At 29.3% G+C, this 19,001-nt stretch overlaps 4 protein-coding genes across 5 annotated transcripts; 1 reads left to right on the top strand and 3 right to left on the bottom strand.

Annotated features, from left to right (window-relative positions):
• Positions 1-301: 301 nt before the first annotated feature.
• Positions 302-2,999, bottom strand: ZnT49B (solute carrier family 30 member 9). Its single transcript, XM_047063056.2, has 7 exons — positions 2,424-2,999; positions 2,148-2,352; positions 1,888-2,088; positions 1,414-1,820; positions 1,022-1,351; positions 878-951; positions 302-806 (listed from the first exon to the last, which is right to left on the bottom strand). Exons 1-7 carry the CDS (start codon positions 2,776-2,778, stop codon positions 648-650), a joined length of 1,731 nt encoding a protein of 576 aa, XP_046919012.1. The 5' UTR covers positions 2,779-2,999; the 3' UTR covers positions 302-647.
• Positions 3,000-3,097: 98 nt separating this feature from the next.
• LOC124499179 (multidrug resistance-associated protein 1-like) lies at positions 3,098-8,872 on the bottom strand. The gene is made up of 8 exons (XM_047063054.2): positions 8,129-8,872; positions 7,892-8,026; positions 7,523-7,834; positions 5,741-7,452; positions 4,524-5,675; positions 4,111-4,462; positions 3,479-4,034; positions 3,098-3,371 (listed from the first exon to the last, which is right to left on the bottom strand). The coding sequence occupies exons 1-8, from the start codon at positions 8,693-8,695 to the stop codon at positions 3,145-3,147; spliced, it is 5,013 nt and encodes a 1,670-aa protein (XP_046919010.2). The 5' UTR covers positions 8,696-8,872; the 3' UTR covers positions 3,098-3,144.
• Positions 8,873-9,316: 444 nt separating this feature from the next.
• Positions 9,317-14,202, top strand: LOC124498924 (serine/threonine-protein kinase A-Raf). Its single transcript, XM_075731237.1, has 5 exons — positions 9,317-11,502; positions 11,586-12,339; positions 12,395-12,647; positions 12,717-13,102; positions 13,162-14,202. Exons 1-5 carry the CDS (start codon positions 10,931-10,933, stop codon positions 13,684-13,686), a joined length of 2,490 nt encoding a protein of 829 aa, XP_075587352.1. The 5' UTR covers positions 9,317-10,930; the 3' UTR covers positions 13,687-14,202.
• On the bottom strand, positions 14,183-18,988 carry Usp20-33 (Ubiquitin specific protease 20/33). Of its 2 annotated transcripts, none has more exons than XM_075731235.1 (4): positions 18,655-18,988; positions 18,004-18,522; positions 17,466-17,915; positions 14,183-17,391 (listed from the first exon to the last, which is right to left on the bottom strand). In XM_075731235.1, the coding sequence occupies exons 2-4, from the start codon at positions 18,368-18,370 to the stop codon at positions 14,633-14,635; spliced, it is 3,576 nt and encodes a 1,191-aa protein (XP_075587350.1). In that variant the 5' UTR covers positions 18,371-18,522; positions 18,655-18,988; the 3' UTR covers positions 14,183-14,632. The 2 variants fall into 2 exon arrangements, with proteins under 2 accessions (XP_075587350.1, XP_075587349.1); XM_075731234.1 differs by having other exon boundaries at positions 18,004-18,531; positions 18,662-18,988.
• Between the last annotated feature and the right edge of the window lie 13 nt (positions 18,989-19,001).

Below are 19,001 nucleotides of genomic sequence, written 5' to 3'. Positions count from 1 at the left end.
AACGCGATTCTATTTTTAGCCAATCAATGAAAATGATCATCATCAGGCAACAACGAAACGAAACGAAAAAAAAAATTCGATTCATAAATTGTCATCATCATCATCATGATCATCGTTTCGAAAAAAAAACAAAAAAAAAATTTACATCACATGATCAATGTTTGTCGTCATTCGTGGCTGTTGTTGTTTGTCAAAAGCTTAATGGATAGTTAACTGAAACTTTTGTTCAAATCAAAATCATCAATCAATCAAATATAATTATGTTGTACAAGAATTGGAATTCACCAGATTATGGTCATCATAATTTGAAATATTTTTGTTTTTTAATTATTACATCAATGGATTTTTTTTGTTTGTTTTTTTTTGAAATTAAAATTCTATCGCTCTGAATACATATGATAATGATATGGATGTAAAAATTGGAAAAAAAACTGAAATCAAATCAAATCGTTGAATTTTTTCTTAATAAAAAAAATCAGTGTGTGGGTGTGTATTTAAATCACAAAAAAGGGTTGGCAACAACAACAACAACAACAACAATGACAATGACAAAATAATAATAACCAGGGATGGATTTCGTTGTGGATGATGGATTAATTTGTTTTTTGTCAATTTTTTATGATGATGGTGGTGGTTATATAAAACTACTACAGTACTTCAAGATCAACATGACGAACTTCAGGATGTTTAGCTTTCAATTCATTTTCAATACGATCCACTTCAGCGCCTAATAGATCGACAATATTTTCACCATGTTTCAGCATAAATTCTTCACATTCATCCATTGTTTTTACTGATAACATTTCCTACCAATAAATAAAATTGAAATTTTATCATTTGAAAGTTGAAAATTATTAAATTACGATCAATCAATCACCTTGTAAAGTACTTCTAAATCAATGGAATCTAGATAATTTCTAGTCAATTTACGACCATCAAAATCCACTTCAGCTATTTGGGTTGTAATGATATTAAAATTATCAATTATTAATTATCAAATCAAATGGAAAATTCGTCTAACCTTTATATCGAACCATATCGTTACCCATATGTGTTGCTTTTACATCATGTATAGCACGTACCATACCATCGGATTCTAAAAATTTATTTATCTCACCCATACGATTCGGTGCAATAGATTTACCAACTAATGCACCGGCATTTGTATAGATTACAAATGATGCAACAACACCCAATAATGCACCAATGGCCAATGATCCACAAGCATCAAATATTGGTGTATTAAAATACGATGTTAAACCCATACAACCAGCTGCAATAGTCACACCAAGTACGGCAGCAAAATCTTCTAAAATGACAACATTCAATGTTGGATCACTACCGGCTAGAACTAGAAATGAATGGTTAATCAATTAATTCATTAATTAGAATATAATTAATTAATACACATACTGTATTGTGTTAATGAAATTCCTTGTAATGAAGCTGATCGTCTTGCTGCATTCAATGCAATAATTAATGTACCACCTTCGGAAATAAGTGAACCAAGCAATATAAAATATGCCCAATAATATGATTCGATTGGTTCAGGATGAAGAATACCATCGATACCATGATAAATACTAAGACCAGTACCGGTACAGAATATGGCCACACCAGATATTAATGATGAAATATAACGCATTGGATGATAACCATATGGATGATCTTTATTAGGCACTTGTATTGATTTTCTTATACCGAATGCCAATAATAATTGATTACAAGTATCGGCTAATGAATGTATTGCTTCCGAAAATAATGAATGAGATCCGGTATAAAGCCATGCAAATAATTTGAGAAAAAAATTGGCACCATTTCTATTTATTATCAATAAATAAACAAAAATTTAAATAATTTTGAAATGAAATAAAAAAAAACTATCACATTATCACAGCAGCCATTACAACACGGCCAGATTCACGCATAATGTTTTCACGAAATTTTGCTTGCGGTGTATTCAATCGACGATAATCTTTATTATATTTTTTAACTATCAAAAGGCTATCACTATAGGTTTCTTCTTTCTCTTTACGACGTCGTAATTCTTCATTAAGACAGTCCCAATTTTTCCATACTTCAAGAGCTCTATGGTTTGAATCGAGGAAAAAAAATTATTTATTCCATTCCATTTCGATCCAACTTACTTTGCTTCAACATCTTTACGTAAATAAACAGTAATAGGAGGTTCATCATTATATGGGCTACGTCTTTGGAATTTTCTTAGATCGACTAGATCCGATATATCCAATGCATATTCACGCATTGCACGTGTTGTTGTTATAAAATTACGACCCAATGTTAAATCTTTATTACGTTCTTTTGTATTTATTGTTTTTACTTTAGGTATCACTATAGAATGAGAAAGAAATTAAATTAAAGAAATCAATATAAATCAATTATCAATAAAAATAAATAAATACCATGAATATCTTCAGATTTCGAACCAGTTGTTGTATTCGACAATGTTCGTGTTAATTGTAACCAATAATTATTAACCAATCGATAATGTTGTTGTGATGGTGTGTTTACTATGAATGATCTATATTGATGATTATTTTGAAACACTAATCGTGATGATGATGATGATGATGACGATGGAAATGGACAAGAATTCAATATAAATAATGATCTACGTTTAAATTGTTGATGATTATTGTTCATCATAATCATATTACGACGAATCATTGAACGTAACATTATTGTCATTAACATTTTTGTTGAATGATTTGTTGGCCGATAATTATTGGCCATTATTAAATTCGATATGATTGTCATTGTTGTTGCCGTTGCCGTTGCCGATGATAATTTGAATACCGGCCAATTTTTCGATTTTTTTCAACTTTGATACAATCGAATCTTTTTTTATATTGAAATGGAATGACAAATAAAAAAAACCAAAAAAAAAAAAAACAAATGTGAAACCACAACAACAACAACAACAACTTTCAAGGTTTGTCAGCAAAAAAAAACAGCGCTTGTTGTTGTTGTTTATTGTTATTGAGGCTGGTTGGCAACCGCTGCCGCTGTTTGTGTGTGTTTGCGAAAACAAAACAAAACAAAATCCGTCAATATAGTACGTATATGAATAGAGCAATTTTTTTTGAAAATGAAAAAATTTTATTTCTACAAAAAAAAAAAATTCTAAATAATTTTTGCTTCTTTAGCCAATGAATAGAATTGTCCATCCGTATCCAATACTAATCGATTTGGATGATCAAATTCAGCTATTTCACCATTATCCATGACAAGTATGTAATCATAATCCATGATACGATCCAAACGATGTGCAATCATGAATACCGTTTTTGTTTTAAATGATTGTGAAAATATTGTATCATGTATATGGCTATCGGTTTCATGATCTACAGCTGTTTTTTTTAATGTTATCCCCGGTTTGTTTGTTGTGAATGAATCAAATGAAAATGGAATAATAATTTGAATTGAAATTCAAACCAAAAAAATAAAATAAACTTACATGCAGTCGCTTCATCAAATACAATCACCGGACTTTGTTTGAGTAATGCACGTGCTAGACAGATTAATTGTCGTTGTCCAGCACTTAGATTATCACCACTGGTCAATATATAGCCAAGATTATAGTTGATTTTTTCTAAAAATTCTGTCATATTAGCATCTTTCAATGATTGGATACATTGTTCATCACTAAATTGTGATAATGTATCAATATTTTCACGTAATGTAGCCGTAAATATTACTGGATCTTGTGGAACAATTGTTAACGATTTTCTCAATGTTTCCAATGTTATCTTGCGTATATCGATATTATCAATATAAATAGTACCTTCAACTGGTTCTAATATACAAAATAATGCCAATGAAAATGATGATTTACCTGATCCGGTTCGGCCAACAATAGCCACTTTACTACCGCCAGGTATTAATAGATTGATTCGTTTCAAACAAAGTTTTAAACCAGGTCTATATTGTGTACTATAATTTTCAAATGAAATTTCACCTTTATTTGGCCAATCAAATGGTATACGTGCCAATTCATTGCTAATCATTTGTTTCTATTGGTTTTTTTTTGAAATTTTAAATTCAAAAATTTTTTTAAAATTCCAAATTCAAACACACACACACACTTACCTCTTTAGGTGTTTGCAGATATTCAACAATACGTTCAACAGAAACAAAATTTGTTTCCAATTCAGAATAACCACGTATCAATAGATTAAGTATAGCGGTTATATTCAATGAATAACTAATGGCAAGACCGGCAACACCTGGACTTAATGATCCACGTGATAATACAGCAAACAATGTGGCCAAAAATACAATTGAATAGCTAATAAATTCTAATCGTATTGCTAACCATCTTGAGGCTGTAAATCCAAGCCAATAACTTTGATTATTATCATCGATACGTTTAAGCATACCACGTGTAAATTTTTTCATCAATCCATATGCACGTATACTTGTTGCACCATTTACTGTTTCACTATTTCATATCATCATATGAAAAAAATTTTTTTTTTATCACAGAAAAAAAATAAACATACCTAAGATGATTATTCATTGGCGATCTACTGACAGCTTCAATACGTTTCAATTGTCTTGATGTTTGTATGAATAATTTTTGTAAAACATAATAACCAATCGTTAATGGTAACATGAAAGCCAAAATAATTGGCGCTTCAAAACCAATCAGACCAAATGCAACAAATGTACGATAAATTTGCATAATAAACAGACGTACATTTATCGATATACGTAAATCAATAACATCAATATCACGTGTAAATCTATTCAATATTCTACCCAATGGTGTTGTATCAAAAAATGACATTGGTGCACGTATTATTCGGGTAATCATTTGATTATGTAGAATACGTGATGCACGTACACAACCTAAACAGACTTCAAGTGTACCAAGAAATGTGAAAAATACTTCAATTATTCCTAGTACGGTGAATACTAGTATACGTTGAATACGTAAATTTTTGGTCAATTCATTTGGTGATAACAATGAATCATTTGACCAATCGGTTAACCATAAACTGCCCATCACTTGAAATATGTTCGATAATAATAATGTAATCACAACGGTGAAACAAATACACCAGCCAATTGTTTGCATATAGATTTTATAATTAATCATGTTCACTGAACCTTCAGCCATTTCTTCTGCTTGAATTAATCGTCCTTGAGTTATTTGAATGTTTTCGGCAAATATTTCATCCGATTCAATTATCGATTGTTGTTGCAGTTGTGATCTAGCAATCGATTGTGATTGATTAATAGTAACCGATTGGCTAGCAATTGTACTATGATAACGTTGTTCATTCATTGATATATTACGATTCAAAGAAATACTACGTGATAATTGTACACGTTCAATAACACGTTGAATTTTCGGTACAACCATTTGATTAATGAATTCTGTATCCGGTTGATCTAGATTGGTTTCCAGACCATTTTGTTGGTCAAGAAAATATTCAGCCACATATTCAGAGAATGGACCACGTGTATCGATTAATTGTTCAAATTGGCCATAATCTTTTATTTCACCTCTTGACATATAAACAATTTGATCCATTTCGGGTAATAGTGATAATTTGGTTGTAACCAAAATTCTTGTCTTATTTCGTAGACAACCTTTTGGTCCGATTACATGTGAATAAATATGTTGACTAACATGTGCATCTAATGCGCTTTTTTTTGAATAAATTTTAAAAAATTTTTTAAATTTCAAAATTCGTATTCGCATTCTACTCACCTCAATGGATTATCCAATAGATAGATATCGGAATTGGAATAAACGGCTCTTGCTAACGATATACGTTGTTTTTGGCCACCAGAAAGATTGATACCTTTTTCACCAACTTCAGTCATATCGCCGGCAGCAAACATTGCCATATCCAATTGTAATGCACATGATTCAAGAACTTTTTTATATTTTTTTTCATCATATTTTTTATTCAATAAAATATTATCACGAATCGTTGCATTCAATATCCATGCTTCTTGTGGTACATATGCAATGCGGCCAGAAATTTTCACCTGACCGCTTAATTTTTCCATTTCTCCTAATATGGCTGATAATAATGATGATTTACCACAACCGACACCACCAACAATGGCAATTAAACTATGTCTTCGTACAGTCAGATTAACACTATTTATTGTCGGTATTGGATCATCTTTAATCCAATTGAAATTTCCATCATGTATACGTATGGCAAAATCATTTTCTTCCGTTGTTACTGTTGTACCGGATGATGATGGTTCCGGTGTTGATGTTGGCGATATTGATAACGTTTCGCAATAATCAATCAATTCCGGTGCATTAAGATATTTATTCAAACGATCAATCGATACGAATGCAATGCCAGCGAATGAGAAAAACATTGGTAAAAATGTTAATGGTACACGAATTATATTGAATAATGATAATGAAACAAATGCACGATTTGCATCCAAAACATTATCCATCGAAATCATTGTATAGGCAATAAAACTGAATAATGCAACAAAAATGGCACTGGAACTGAAAAATGTGGTCATAAATGCATTACAATAGGCAATCCATTTTAATTGTTTCATTTCCAATGAACGTAAATGATTGATTTTCTTTTCAAAATATCGTTCCCATGCATTCAATTTGATCACTTTAATACCATCCAATATTTCATTCATCAATTTGGAACGTTCATCTTTACGTTGCATTAGATGTAATTGTAATGAACGAATTTTATTCGTTAACATTATATTTATCGGTATGATTAATAACATATAACTAAAACCGGCTAATGATGCATAACTTAATTGTTGCCAAACAAGATATAGACCAATGGATATTTGTAATGGTGCTGACCATAATGTATTGATATTATTAATCAAATCAACAATTCTTAATGTGTCCACTGAAATTAGATTGACAATTTCACCGGTAGAAAATTGTTGTTTAGCTGTCTGTGATAGACGTAAACTTTTATGATAAACAATACCAGTTACACAGGTTTTCATACGCATAGTTATCATATTTAAATGATATTCATGTTGATTTGTAAATAATGATTCTAATAATGGTGATATGAACATTATGGATGCATAGAAAAAACCACGCCAATATGGTTCATGGTTTGTTGGATTTAAAAATGTTATTATTCTATTCAACATGATTGGATTGATGAATAGAAAAATGCTTGCAATCAATTTCAATCCGGCAATCCAAATTAATTCTTTGATATATAATCGTATCAATATTGTCATTAAATTGAATTTTCTTTTATCACCATTATGTTCACGATAATTATCAAATGTTTGACGAAATGTTTGCAATAATGAACTAGTTGTATTTTCAAAACTTAATAACCATAAATCTTCTTGATGTAATGATTTTCGTTGCCATGTTTGTCTGACTAGAATGCCGAACCATGAAAATGTAATTTTTGATAAAAATGATGCCGAACATTCAGGATTTGTTAGCTGTGTTTTATACAAAATTTAAAAAATTTGATTGAATTCAAATTCTAATTATTCATATATAAATAAATACTTTATATTTCAATAATTTTGCTCCAATTAATAGTGGTGATTTTTGTTTCATTGAATCCAAATCCGAATGACATTCAATCAGAAGAAAATGTAATAATGATGCAATATAGATCAATTTGAATGAAATCATCAACGAATCATTATTGATCATCCATAATTCAGTTACAATTAATTCCGTTGAGAATAAATCAATCATAATGCCTACTAAGGTGTAAATATTTGCCAATGATTCAAGTATTGTGAATATAAATATCGAACCAGATGATAGTATTCGATTACGGTGATTGAATAATGATAATAATATGATGATAAACTGAATGGAAAAGTTGAATTATCCAAAAAAAAACAACCAATGAAAAGTTCAACATACCCATGCTAAAGCACGTATAGAATCGGCCATAACCGATGACCATGGATCTTTTAATTCCAATTGATTATGATCAGCATATAGATACCAATAGATTATACGTGCTAAACTTATTACATATAAAATACTTGCAGCCAACTATCAATTTATTTGCATTTGGAAAAAAATCAATAAAAAAAATGATAAAAAGTTCAAACACCTGTTGATATATTTGGATTTAAAAATACCAAACAAACAAACCATTTTTGACATATAAAATATAGTCATTGAAAGTGGTGATTTTATTTGTTTTTGTTGTTGTTGTTGCTGCTGCTGTTGATTATTAATTGAACGATATTTATTATTTGATGATGATCCATTTATCCATAAAAATTCAATCAAAATACCAATCAATAATAATAGAAATGGTAACCAAACAAATATTGTATCCTCTGTACATGTTTTACCGTAGCTAAATATTGATTTTGTTGCCGATGTTGCTGATGTTTCCATTGTCATCGTTGTTGTTGTTGTTGTTTTTGTTTTTGTTTTTGTTTTATTCAACATGATAATTGCTGAATTTGATTCAAATGAACCAAATATATTTTTAATTGTTGAATTTATCAATACCGATGATGATGGTAATGATGGCTGTTTGATTGATTCAATCGATGAAGGTCGATTATTATTATCATCGATGAATAGATGAAAAAAATCCATTATTATCGACCACCACCATGAATTATTATTATTATTTGGACCATCATTCATCAGACAGAATGGTCTTGCCGATGATGATGATGATGATGATGATGATGATTTCGACATTTTTGATTGATTGATGATTTTTATTTGATTTCTACATTCATAAAAAAAACAAACATTTACTACAACCAACTGTATTGTGATCAAATGACGAAAAAATCTTTTTGAAATTTTTTTTTTTTGTACAATTTATTTCATTTTGTTTTCTTTTCTGTTATTTTGTTATTGCACATCATACACGGAAAAAAAAGAAAGAAATATCAATAGAATATCATCATTATCATCAACATCAAATGAAATGGATATGATAATTTTATGTTTTCCTACATAAAAGAATGTGTAAATGAATGAATGAATGAAAATCGATTGATTGATAATCGATTATCAAGAAAGATTATTTTTCAATTTTTTTTTTGTTATATTTATTTTATTCGATTGATATCGATCAGAAATCAATAAATCAAAAAAAAATTCATTCATTCATTCATTCATTTTGGACCAAGGCCAAAAAAGTACAAAACATTCATTGATTTGTGATTATTTCTAAATAGGAAACGGAAATTTTTTTTTTCATTTTTAAATTTATCTCGATATGTGTGCACTATAGTGTGTTTGTGTGTGTGTGTGTGTGTGCGTTTGTAAATAGTGTCTAAAATTCTTGTTCCTCCTCTTTTTTTTTATGGCCATATTGTAATAAAAAAAAAAAACAGAAAACAGCCATCCACCCACCACCATTATCATCATCATGATCATGATCAACAACAACAACAACAATAACAACAACTAGCACGATATTCAATGACATCGACAACCATTACCACCACCACCACCATCACCACAATCAACGAAATTGACGAACAAAAAAAATCTTCATTCGCCATTATTATCAACAACAAAACAAAAAAAATCGTCTTCGTCTTCGTCTTCGTCGTCGTCGTCGTCTTCTTTCAAAAATTATCCACAAACACACACACACACACACACATAAACCTCTACTACAATTTTCATCATCCACAAAATTAACCAACCAACCACACACACACATAGACAGTGAGAGAGAGAGAGAAAGAGAAAAAAATGGACATAGAAAGACACTTGTAGAGTCTATACAAACACACAAAAAAAATGAAAAAAAAACTAAAATAATGACGAGTTGTTTGAGCTCCAGATACAACAAAAACAACAACAACAACAACGACAAAAAATCCAATTGTGAATCACAACCTCAAATAACAAAAAAAAAAGAAAAAGAAAAATGGCTCAATACCACCACCACCACGGCTACCACCATCGACGATAAACCATGAAAAATTACGAAAAAAATACAAAAAAAAATCCACATTTTAATACATAATAATAAAATCAAAATTAACAAAAGTGATGCGGTTTTTTTTCATTGTTATTTTGTTTGTTTGTTTATTCGATTGATTGATTGGTTTTTATTGATCAATCAATCAATCAATCGATAAATCAACCCATTCATTACCATCATCATCAAATCGACATTAACCTATGAAAATGAAATTTTGTTTTTTTTTTGCAACAAAAGAAAAATGAATAATAAAAAATAAAATAAAAAAGATGTAAATGTGTTGAAAAGTGAAAAAAAAAATTTATTCAACTTGTTCGATTCGTTTTTTTTAATGAAATAAAATAACTGATGATGATGATGATGATAATTGATGATAATTGATTGCTCAATTAACTCAACTCACACGCATAAACACAAAGTGATTTTTTACTTAATGTTTTTTTGTTTCTGATTTTACTGATTGATATATATATTTATATATACACTTGTTGTATATTCAATGTGTATTATTAAATGAGATGATAGAGTTGATGTGTGATGGTAATGTGACTTGACAATAACATTGAATTTTTTTTTTTTTTTTTTTTGATTTTTTCATCAATCCAATGATGATGATGATGAAGATTTTTATAAATGTTGTGTGATTTACTTGATGTCTTTCCCACTTACACACACACACACAAAATATTTACGTGATACGTTTGTGTTGTGTCTTTTTTTTTTGATTGTTGAAAAGAAAGGTGTTTGTGTGATCTATATATGTTTTTTTTTTTGGTGCGTGTGGGTTCATTTGTTTGATATTTGTTCGTTTGATGAGAAGATCACAAACACACACACACAAGTTTTTTTTCGCATTTCGTAAACATTCTGGTTGGATTTAAGAAGAAGAAATAAATTGTTCTTCATTCCAAAAACAATTCAGCCAAAAGAACAAAAAAAAAATGCCATTCACCTGTTGATTTTCAATTTGCATCATTTAATCAATCATGGTACAATTTGTAACAATGGATAATACAAACAACAATTTGACTACAACAAATAGCCAGAATAATGCTAATGCTAATGCTAATAATAATAATAATTTAATGATGATGATGAATTCAAAATCATCATCACCATTATCATCACCACCACCACCACCACCACCAGCACCACCATTATCATCATCATCTTCATTATTAAACCATGGCCATTTAAAACAAACAACAGAAGCATCAACAACAACAAATGAAACAATGACAACATCTTCATCTTCATCAACAATGCAAACATCACAAACAATTTTACAACAGCAGCAGCAGCAGCCACAAGATACAAATTCATTATTATTGCCGAATAAAATGTTATTAAATGTTTATATGCCAAATCAACAACGTACAATTGTTGAAATTAATCATCATCATCGAAATCAAAATGGTGATGATGGATTTAGTGGCATTAACGATGGACATGGACAACAACAAAATAAACAGCAAACAATTCGTGATGTATTGATGAGAGCAATGAAAAAACGTCGTCTTACAACCGATGTTTGTTATGTTTGTTATACTGATAATGGGTATGTTTGTTTGTTTAATTTTGTAATTCCATGAGAAAAATTGATCCATTTTTTTGTTTTTTTTTTGGTACAAAAAAAACTAGCCAACCAATCGATTGGGATACAGAAGTATCACGTTTACAAAGCCGTAATATTGAAGTACGAATCATAGCTCATGAAACTCGTCGTGAATTTTTTTCATTAGCCAATTGTGATCTATGCCATAAATTAATATTTACTGGTCTTCGTTGTCAAGCATGTGGTATTAAATATCATTTACGTTGTGGACAATTGATCTCACCAATTTGTCTTGCTCGCCAATATAATATTATACATAAAATGGGCAGTCATCCACATCATCACCATCATCATCATCATCATCAGCATCATAAAAATCATCAATCTAGTATAATTGATATGAATGGCAATAATAATAATGATAACGGAGTCGGTAATAATAATGTTTCTGGTGGTAATAATAATAATACAATAAGCGGCGGCGGCGGCGGTAAACAAGACATTAAACGTACGAATTCTGAACCTGATCGTATTAATATAATCAATACTACTGATCAAACGAGTAAAATTGAACAACAAAATAATCATAACCATAATAATAATAATAACAATAATAATAATGATCCAATAACAAATAATCGTCCAAGATCAGCTGATGAAAAATTACATATCGATTCTAATCGTGAATCGATACGTGATTGGGAGATACCACAATCAGAAATTCTTGTACGTGAATGTATTGGATCTGGTTCATATGGTACCGTATTTCGTGGCCATTGGCATGGACCGGTTGCATTGAAAAAACTTAAAGTGGCTGAACCAACACAGGCACAGCTTTTAGTGAGTGTTTTTTTTTGTAATGTTAATTTCTTTTAAAAATTTTTCCTTTTTCCAGGAATTTAAAAATGAAATTGCCGTGTTACGTAAAACACGTCATGTGAATATAATATTATTCATGGGTTATGTATCGAAACCACATCTAACGATTGTCACACAATGGTGTGAAGGTTCATCATTATATAAACATTTACATGTTATGGATACAAAATTGGAAATGATACAAATGCTCAACATTTCACGACAAACAGCACAAGGAATGGATTATTTACATGCAAAAAAAATTATTCATCGTGATCTTAAATCTAATAGTAAATTGTTTTGTTTTTCTGTTGTTGAAATTGAAATTAATTGTTCTAATTTTTTTTTTATTCCAATAGATATATTTCTACACAAAGATTATACAGTAAAAATTGGTGATTTTGGTCTGGCCACTGTGAAAGCACAATGGGATGGTTCACAACGTATTAATCAACCAACTGGATCGATATTGTGGATGGCACCAGAAGTAATACGTATGACCGGATTGAATCCATATACATTTCAAAGTGATGTTTATGGTTATGGTATTGTATTATATGAAATAGCCACCGGTACATTACCATATCAGCAGATAAATAATCCACATCAAATTCTTTATATGGTTGGCTGTGGCCATTTACGACCGGATTTCAGAAAGACACGTGATGGTATACCGAAAAAATTTATCAAACTTATTGAAAATTGTATCGATTATGATATACAACGGCGGCCATTATTTAATAAGGTTAGTGAATATTGTTAAAACATTAGTGATTTTTTTCAAATTTAAATTTTTCAAAACAGATTCTTGAAAGATTGGACAATATACAAGTACCACGTATATTACGTTCAATATCGACACCAAATCTGAATGATGATTTTGTATTTGGTGCTGGTAATGGTGGTGGTGGTAAATCAACGGCAGTAGATTTTGTTGAATTTGATTTACATGATTATCGTTCAATGTTGCCACAAACAACAACTACAACAACAACAGCCAATAATAATAATAACAACAACAACAATGTTGATTATGAAAATTCAGATTTTATGGATTGTATCGATGATGATGATAATGTTGATTGTATGGATGATGATGACGATGACGATGCATCATCAACATCTGTATCATCACCATCTATACATCATAATCATCATCAACAATTTAATGAAATTCTTACGACAACAACTAGTCCAATTATAGATCATAATGAAAATATTGTTTCATTTAATAATAATAACAACAACAGCGATAGCAGCAGCAACAACAACAACAATAATAATAATAATAATCAGCCATCTACATATTATATGCTTACACAGATTTAAAACATTTAAAAAAAATTAGGCAACATAAAAACATTTGAAATTGATTGACGAAAATAATTAAATAATATACCTATGAATGAAGAGATTAACATTTTTCTTCTTTTTGTGAATTCATCATCATCATCATCATCTTATACATTTAATCATCATCATCATCATCATCATGATTTTTCAATCAATCAATCAAAATCGATCGTAATCAAACATACACACACACATATAAGCATAAAAATGATGATTGTGATTTATAATCTGGCCATTTTCATTATCATCATTATCGTAATCATCATCATCATCGTAATCATCATCGTTTAGTTAGTGAAAAAAAAAAATTCAATTTTGACAAACATGAATTCCAGCCATTTTTTTTATTATTATTATTCAAACAACAACAAATATTCATTTACTCATATTCCAATTTATATGATTATCAATCTTGTTTTTAAAAAAAAAAACCTGAAAATTCTGTAGTTTTTACCATAAATTATAAACCAATAAAATTCATTTCCATTTTTTTTTCTCTCTCTCTCTCGCTTGGTTGAAAATCAATCAACAACGTTTAAAAATGACCAGTTTTTTTTTAAAAAATTTTATTGAAAAAGAAATAATAAACGAGCTTATTATAAATGCACATCAAAATGACCAGAAATATAGTTGAAAGTAGAGAGAATGAGTGATGAAAATTATTGTGATATATAATAATTTTGAATGAAAAAAAGAAATGAAAATTAACGAAAATGAAAGAGAAAAAGAAAAGAAAAAAAAAGAACATTCAGTGTGTGAATAGGTGTAATAAGTAAGTACGTAAGTAAACAAAAAGAAGACTAGATTCCATCAATGGTCCATGATGAACTGAATTTTGAATGAAATTATCAAAAAAAAAAAAAAAATTTTGTAAATTTTTTTAAAAATAAACAAAATATAATATACTAAATATTTCAATCAATCAATCCATTTTGTCATGATCATCATCATTCATTGTTTCTGGCGCTGTTGTAGTTGATGATTTTACTGGTTGATTATTATTGCCACTGTTGTTACGCCGTTGTCTCTGTTGTCGTCGTCGTCGTCGTCGTCTACAGATGTTTGTCTCAATTTCAGTTTGATGAGAATCATTATTATTGATAAGAATTTCATTATTTTCTAAACTTTCAATCAATACTGGTTCATCGTTTTGTTGTTTTTGCATCAAGTCTATTTGTTCCGTTTTTTGCTGTTGTTGTTGTTGTTGTTGATCATTTTTATCATCATTGCCATCATCATCGCCATCATTATTTTCTGTTTCTGAATGACCATCATCATGATCATTATTATTATCATTATCACCATTATTATTGACCATTGTTTGACGGCTACGATAATGTTCACGTATAAAAAATTCAATATCATTCACAGTGATATTGGCTTCAAATTTATTCAATAAATAATTAAAACGAATTGTTGGACCACCACCATAGGTCTGTGAGAAAAGATTCCAATAATCACTGGATACTAAATAGAATACACATGAACTATTCTCTTCATATAAGCCACCATAACGTGAATGGAATGCAAATCGATATTGACATTTTATCGTTTGATTATCAGATGAATATTCAACATTATTATTTGAAACAAAATCATTCGCTGATGATTGACCGGCAAGAATTTCGGCAAACAATTTACAAAGATCATCATATTTAGTTGCCATATCGATTGTCATTGATTTTTGTTTTAGTGGATCTTTATTATTCATATTTTCACGATTACGGTTTTCGGTTAAAATTTTTCTTTTTATACCAAATATTGACCAATTATCAATAGGACCAGGTGGTAATACCGTATGTAGATCCAGATCAATCTGTTTCAACATATCTTCTGTATCGATCTGAAATTGATTTTTATTCATTGTATTCATTATTGAACGTAATAATGATGCTAATGGTGGATGAATAGTCTTTGTACGTAAATAAATCATACGATGATATTGTTCATCATATGGTTGTGGATTTTGTTGTCTTTCTTCTTGTTTTTTAAATATCTGTTCATAATGACTAAATAATTGTCGATCACGTGCCGTTACAGTTGATTGATCAAAACGTACATTAACAAAACTTAACCATTTTATAATCCATTCAGCCGAGATTAGATAATAATATGCTGATTGTTCATCATCAATTGTCATCATCATTGTATCCAACATTTTCATTTCAATTGATGATTTTTTTGATTTCGTTTTGTTGTTTGTTTCATTCTCATTACCATCACCATCATCATCATTATCATCATCATCATCATCATCATCATCATCGGCAGTTGTAATAATGGCACCATTTTCATCCAATTCTTTCTTTTCATCATCCTCATCATCATCATCATCATCATCATCATTCGATATAATTAATAAATTATCTTCTTGATCACTTTGTTGTTGTTGTTGTACTTGTCCATCATCTTGATGATTTTGATCATTACATTTATCAATAATAATTGTCAATTCACTTGTTTTCAATTTCAATTTACGAAACATGTGTACATGCATTGATTGTAATTGAATAAATTCATTAAATTCACTTTTACGACGTTCATCATACATATCTAATAATGAACTACATTGTAAACATACGGCATATTGTTGCTGCTGTTGTTCATTATTTCGATTTTCAATAAAACCGGAACAACGAAACAATGGCCCACCACCATATAAAAGCCATAAAAATTGTCCAACTGGTTCAATAACTGGTAATGATAAATTATTGAAAAATAAATATTCAGTTGGACGTATTAGTCCATGTATACAGAATATATCAGAATTATCGATAGGACCAGGATATTGTAATGATTGAAATGCCATTAACCATTGTTTACTTAATGGAACACTTTTCAGATTAATAAATGCATCATCAACATTTACTTTATATGATGATGATGATGATGATGATTGTGTAGTGAAGAAATAATAATCTTGAAGATTTAAATTCAAACGTTTTAGATATGAATTATCTGTACAGGATTCCATCCAACGATGTTCAATATCATAAATAATATTCATAGTACGGGTCATTATTGATTTTGGATCCACACGTTGATAGAACAAGATGTATGCACTGGATGCCATCGATAATATACGATCTTTACTTACATATGTTACATATGTATCATCAAATTCATACCAATCTAAATTGATTTCATTCAATGCATAACAAATATAATGGCCATTCGTAACTTGTGTACCATTATGACAAACAACGGCAACTAAATCATATTGTGCATCGGCCGAATATGTTACATTGGTCGTAGTTTCCGATAGAAATGATTTCAATGAAAAATCATTCAATGGAAATGTTAATTGTGATGTTATTTTACGCACGACGGAATTAACATTTTGATAACGATTAAGATGTACGATCAATATTTCTGGCAATCGTTTGATACGTATACATTTGATGCCATTACATAATTTTTTACAATTATCACAATGATAACGATTTTCATTTTCCAATAATTCTGGATTGAAAAATGTTTCCAAACAATCCATTAGATCTACAGATGGATTTGATAAAAATGACATAAACCAATCGAACCAATTCCATAGATAATCATAATAGAAACGTATTGTTTCAAATGCATAATTTAATGATTTTTCAATCAATGATGATTGATTTGTCGCCGATTGATGTTGTTGTTGTTGTTGATTATTGAATGGAACGCTTAATCGTATATTGGCTATTGATTTTCAAAGAAAAAAAAACATTTTTTTATAAGATTTTTTTGAAATTATAAACAGAAAAAAAACTTACGAAAAACCATTGAATTTTGTATTTTACTTTGTATAGCACGATCAATAGCCGTAATCGGTATAGAAAGATTAAGAAATGTTTCCGTTAAAATTGATGTACGGCCACAATTTGTACAACGTATAGTGTTCTCTAATTCACCGGCAAATAAATCACTTATAATGCTACGATATTTAAGATGTTGATGATCACCATGATTAGAATTAGAATTACAATTATGATCATTGTCTTGATTATGGGACGGATTTTGATTGAATAAATTATATAAAATTGGTTCATCCGTATGATCACCATCATGATCAATTGATATGTCGTGTTGATTATCCATTGATGTAATTGGCTGATAATTTTTTGAATGATAATAATTAACTAATCGTGATTGTTGTATGAATTCGTCAATTTTTTTATAATATTCATGATCAGCATCATATTCATTGCAATCAAAATCGTGTTCTATTTATAGCGAAAAAAAAGAGAGTAAAAAAAGTGAATTCGACACAAACAGGATAGAAATAAATAAATCAAATATTTTCATATTTACCAATTAGATATTTAGCCAATTTTCTAAGTTGATAATCACAATTTCTTAATTTATAATGTAAAAATTGAGATTCAGGATAGAATGGTATCTTCAATGCATCATGTAAATCACCAAGTAAACATTGAAGAAATTCTTGCGAATCATGTTGATCACCTGGACTAAAAAATGAATATCTTTTCCAAATGAATGATACTAATGCTCGTAGAATGACCAATGAATCTTGTGCATAATTTACATTTTTACTAGATGATGCCGTTGTTGTTGTCGATGTATCATTCATTGATGAATGATTTTTAGATTGATGATGATGATGATGATTATTTAATGATGATGATGATGATGATGGCATTGTCCATAATGTCATCATAAATTGATGGAATAACGAATCAATACTATTATCCCATTGTAAACGTAAACGACGATAATAGGTTTCAGTAAAATATAAACGTAATGGCCGTATATGTAATAATGCTTGTAATGTTGCATTTATATAGCATGTATTGCCTAAATTCTGTAAACCTTTTAAACCTTTATATAATATATATAATGGTCATTCATTTATTTATTTAATTATTTGTTTTTGGAACAAAGAAAAAAATGAAAAAGAAAATCGAAACATTTAAAACTTGAACAAAACACAAAAAAAAACACTTCAAACCTCGTATATTTTGTGGAAAATCTTCTGCTTCTTCATTCATGATTCTTTTATTTTATTGCTGTTGGTTATATGATGAAAAATTAGTAATAATAAAAAAAAAATTCTGTATCAATACGAATATTCAGGAGTGAAAAAAAAATATATCCAAAGATTCAATTCATTTTTTATTTTGTTTTCCGTTGTTGTTGTTGTCGTTGTTGTTGTCAAGTTAAAAATTCTTTTCAACAAAAAATCAATTCCAAAATTCCTGAGTGACGACGATGTGAAAATTGTTGTTAAATAGAAAAAAAAAATTGTAATTGGTACTTGTGTGTGATTAATGTTTATTGCGCAAACTCAA

Source organism: Dermatophagoides farinae, chromosome 5, assembly GCF_024713945.1.
Source record: "Dermatophagoides farinae isolate YC_2012a chromosome 5, ASM2471394v1, whole genome shotgun sequence".
NCBI classification, from domain to species: domain Eukaryota; kingdom Metazoa; phylum Arthropoda; class Arachnida; order Sarcoptiformes; family Pyroglyphidae; genus Dermatophagoides; species Dermatophagoides farinae.
The sequence above is the reverse complement of the archived record's forward strand: the minus strand, read 5'-3'. Positions and strand labels throughout refer to the sequence as shown.

What these genes read in the sequence shown, in the direction of transcription:
- LOC124498924 (XM_075731237.1), top strand. Translation starts at nt 10,931, where the DNA reads ATGGTACAATTTGTAACAATGGATAATACAAACAACAATTTGACTACA. An exon ending in GTTTGTTATACTGATAATGG is followed by an intron (nt 11,503 to 11,585) that starts GTATGTTTGTTT and finishes AAAAAAAACTAG; the next exon opens with CCAACCAATCGATTGGGATA. An exon ending in TCGTGATCTTAAATCTAATA is followed by an intron (nt 12,648 to 12,716) that starts GTAAATTGTTTT and finishes TTATTCCAATAG; the next exon opens with ATATATTTCTACACAAAGAT.
- Usp20-33 (XM_075731234.1), bottom strand. Translation starts at nt 18,701, where the DNA reads ATGAATGAAGAAGCAGAAGATTTTCCACAAAATATACGAG. An exon ending in TTTTCCACAAAATATACGAG is followed by an intron (nt 18,532 to 18,661) that starts GTTTGAAGTGTT and finishes TATTATATAAAG; the next exon opens with GTTTAAAAGGTTTACAGAAT. An exon ending in ACAAAATTCAATGGTTTTTC is followed by an intron (nt 17,392 to 17,465) that starts GTAAGTTTTTTT and finishes GAAAATCAATAG; the next exon opens with CCAATATACGATTAAGCGTT.
- ZnT49B (XM_047063056.2), bottom strand. Translation starts at nt 2,778, where the DNA reads ATGACAATCATATCGAATTTAATAATGGCCAATAATTATCGGCCAACA. An exon ending in AATTTCATTAACACAATACA is followed by an intron (nt 1,352 to 1,413) that starts GTATGTGTATTA and finishes ATTCATTTCTAG; the next exon opens with TTCTAGCCGGTAGTGATCCA. An exon ending in ATTTAGAAGTACTTTACAAG is followed by an intron (nt 807 to 877) that starts GTGATTGATTGA and finishes ATTTATTGGTAG; the next exon opens with GAAATGTTATCAGTAAAAAC.
- LOC124499179 (XM_047063054.2), bottom strand. Translation starts at nt 8,695, where the DNA reads ATGTCGAAATCATCATCATCATCATCATCATCATCATCGGCAAGACCA. An exon ending in CAAAATTATTGAAATATAAA is followed by an intron (nt 7,453 to 7,522) that starts GTATTTATTTAT and finishes TATAAAACACAG; the next exon opens with CTAACAAATCCTGAATGTTC. An exon ending in ATCTGCAAACACCTAAAGAG is followed by an intron (nt 4,035 to 4,110) that starts GTAAGTGTGTGT and finishes AAAAACCAATAG; the next exon opens with AAACAAATGATTAGCAATGA.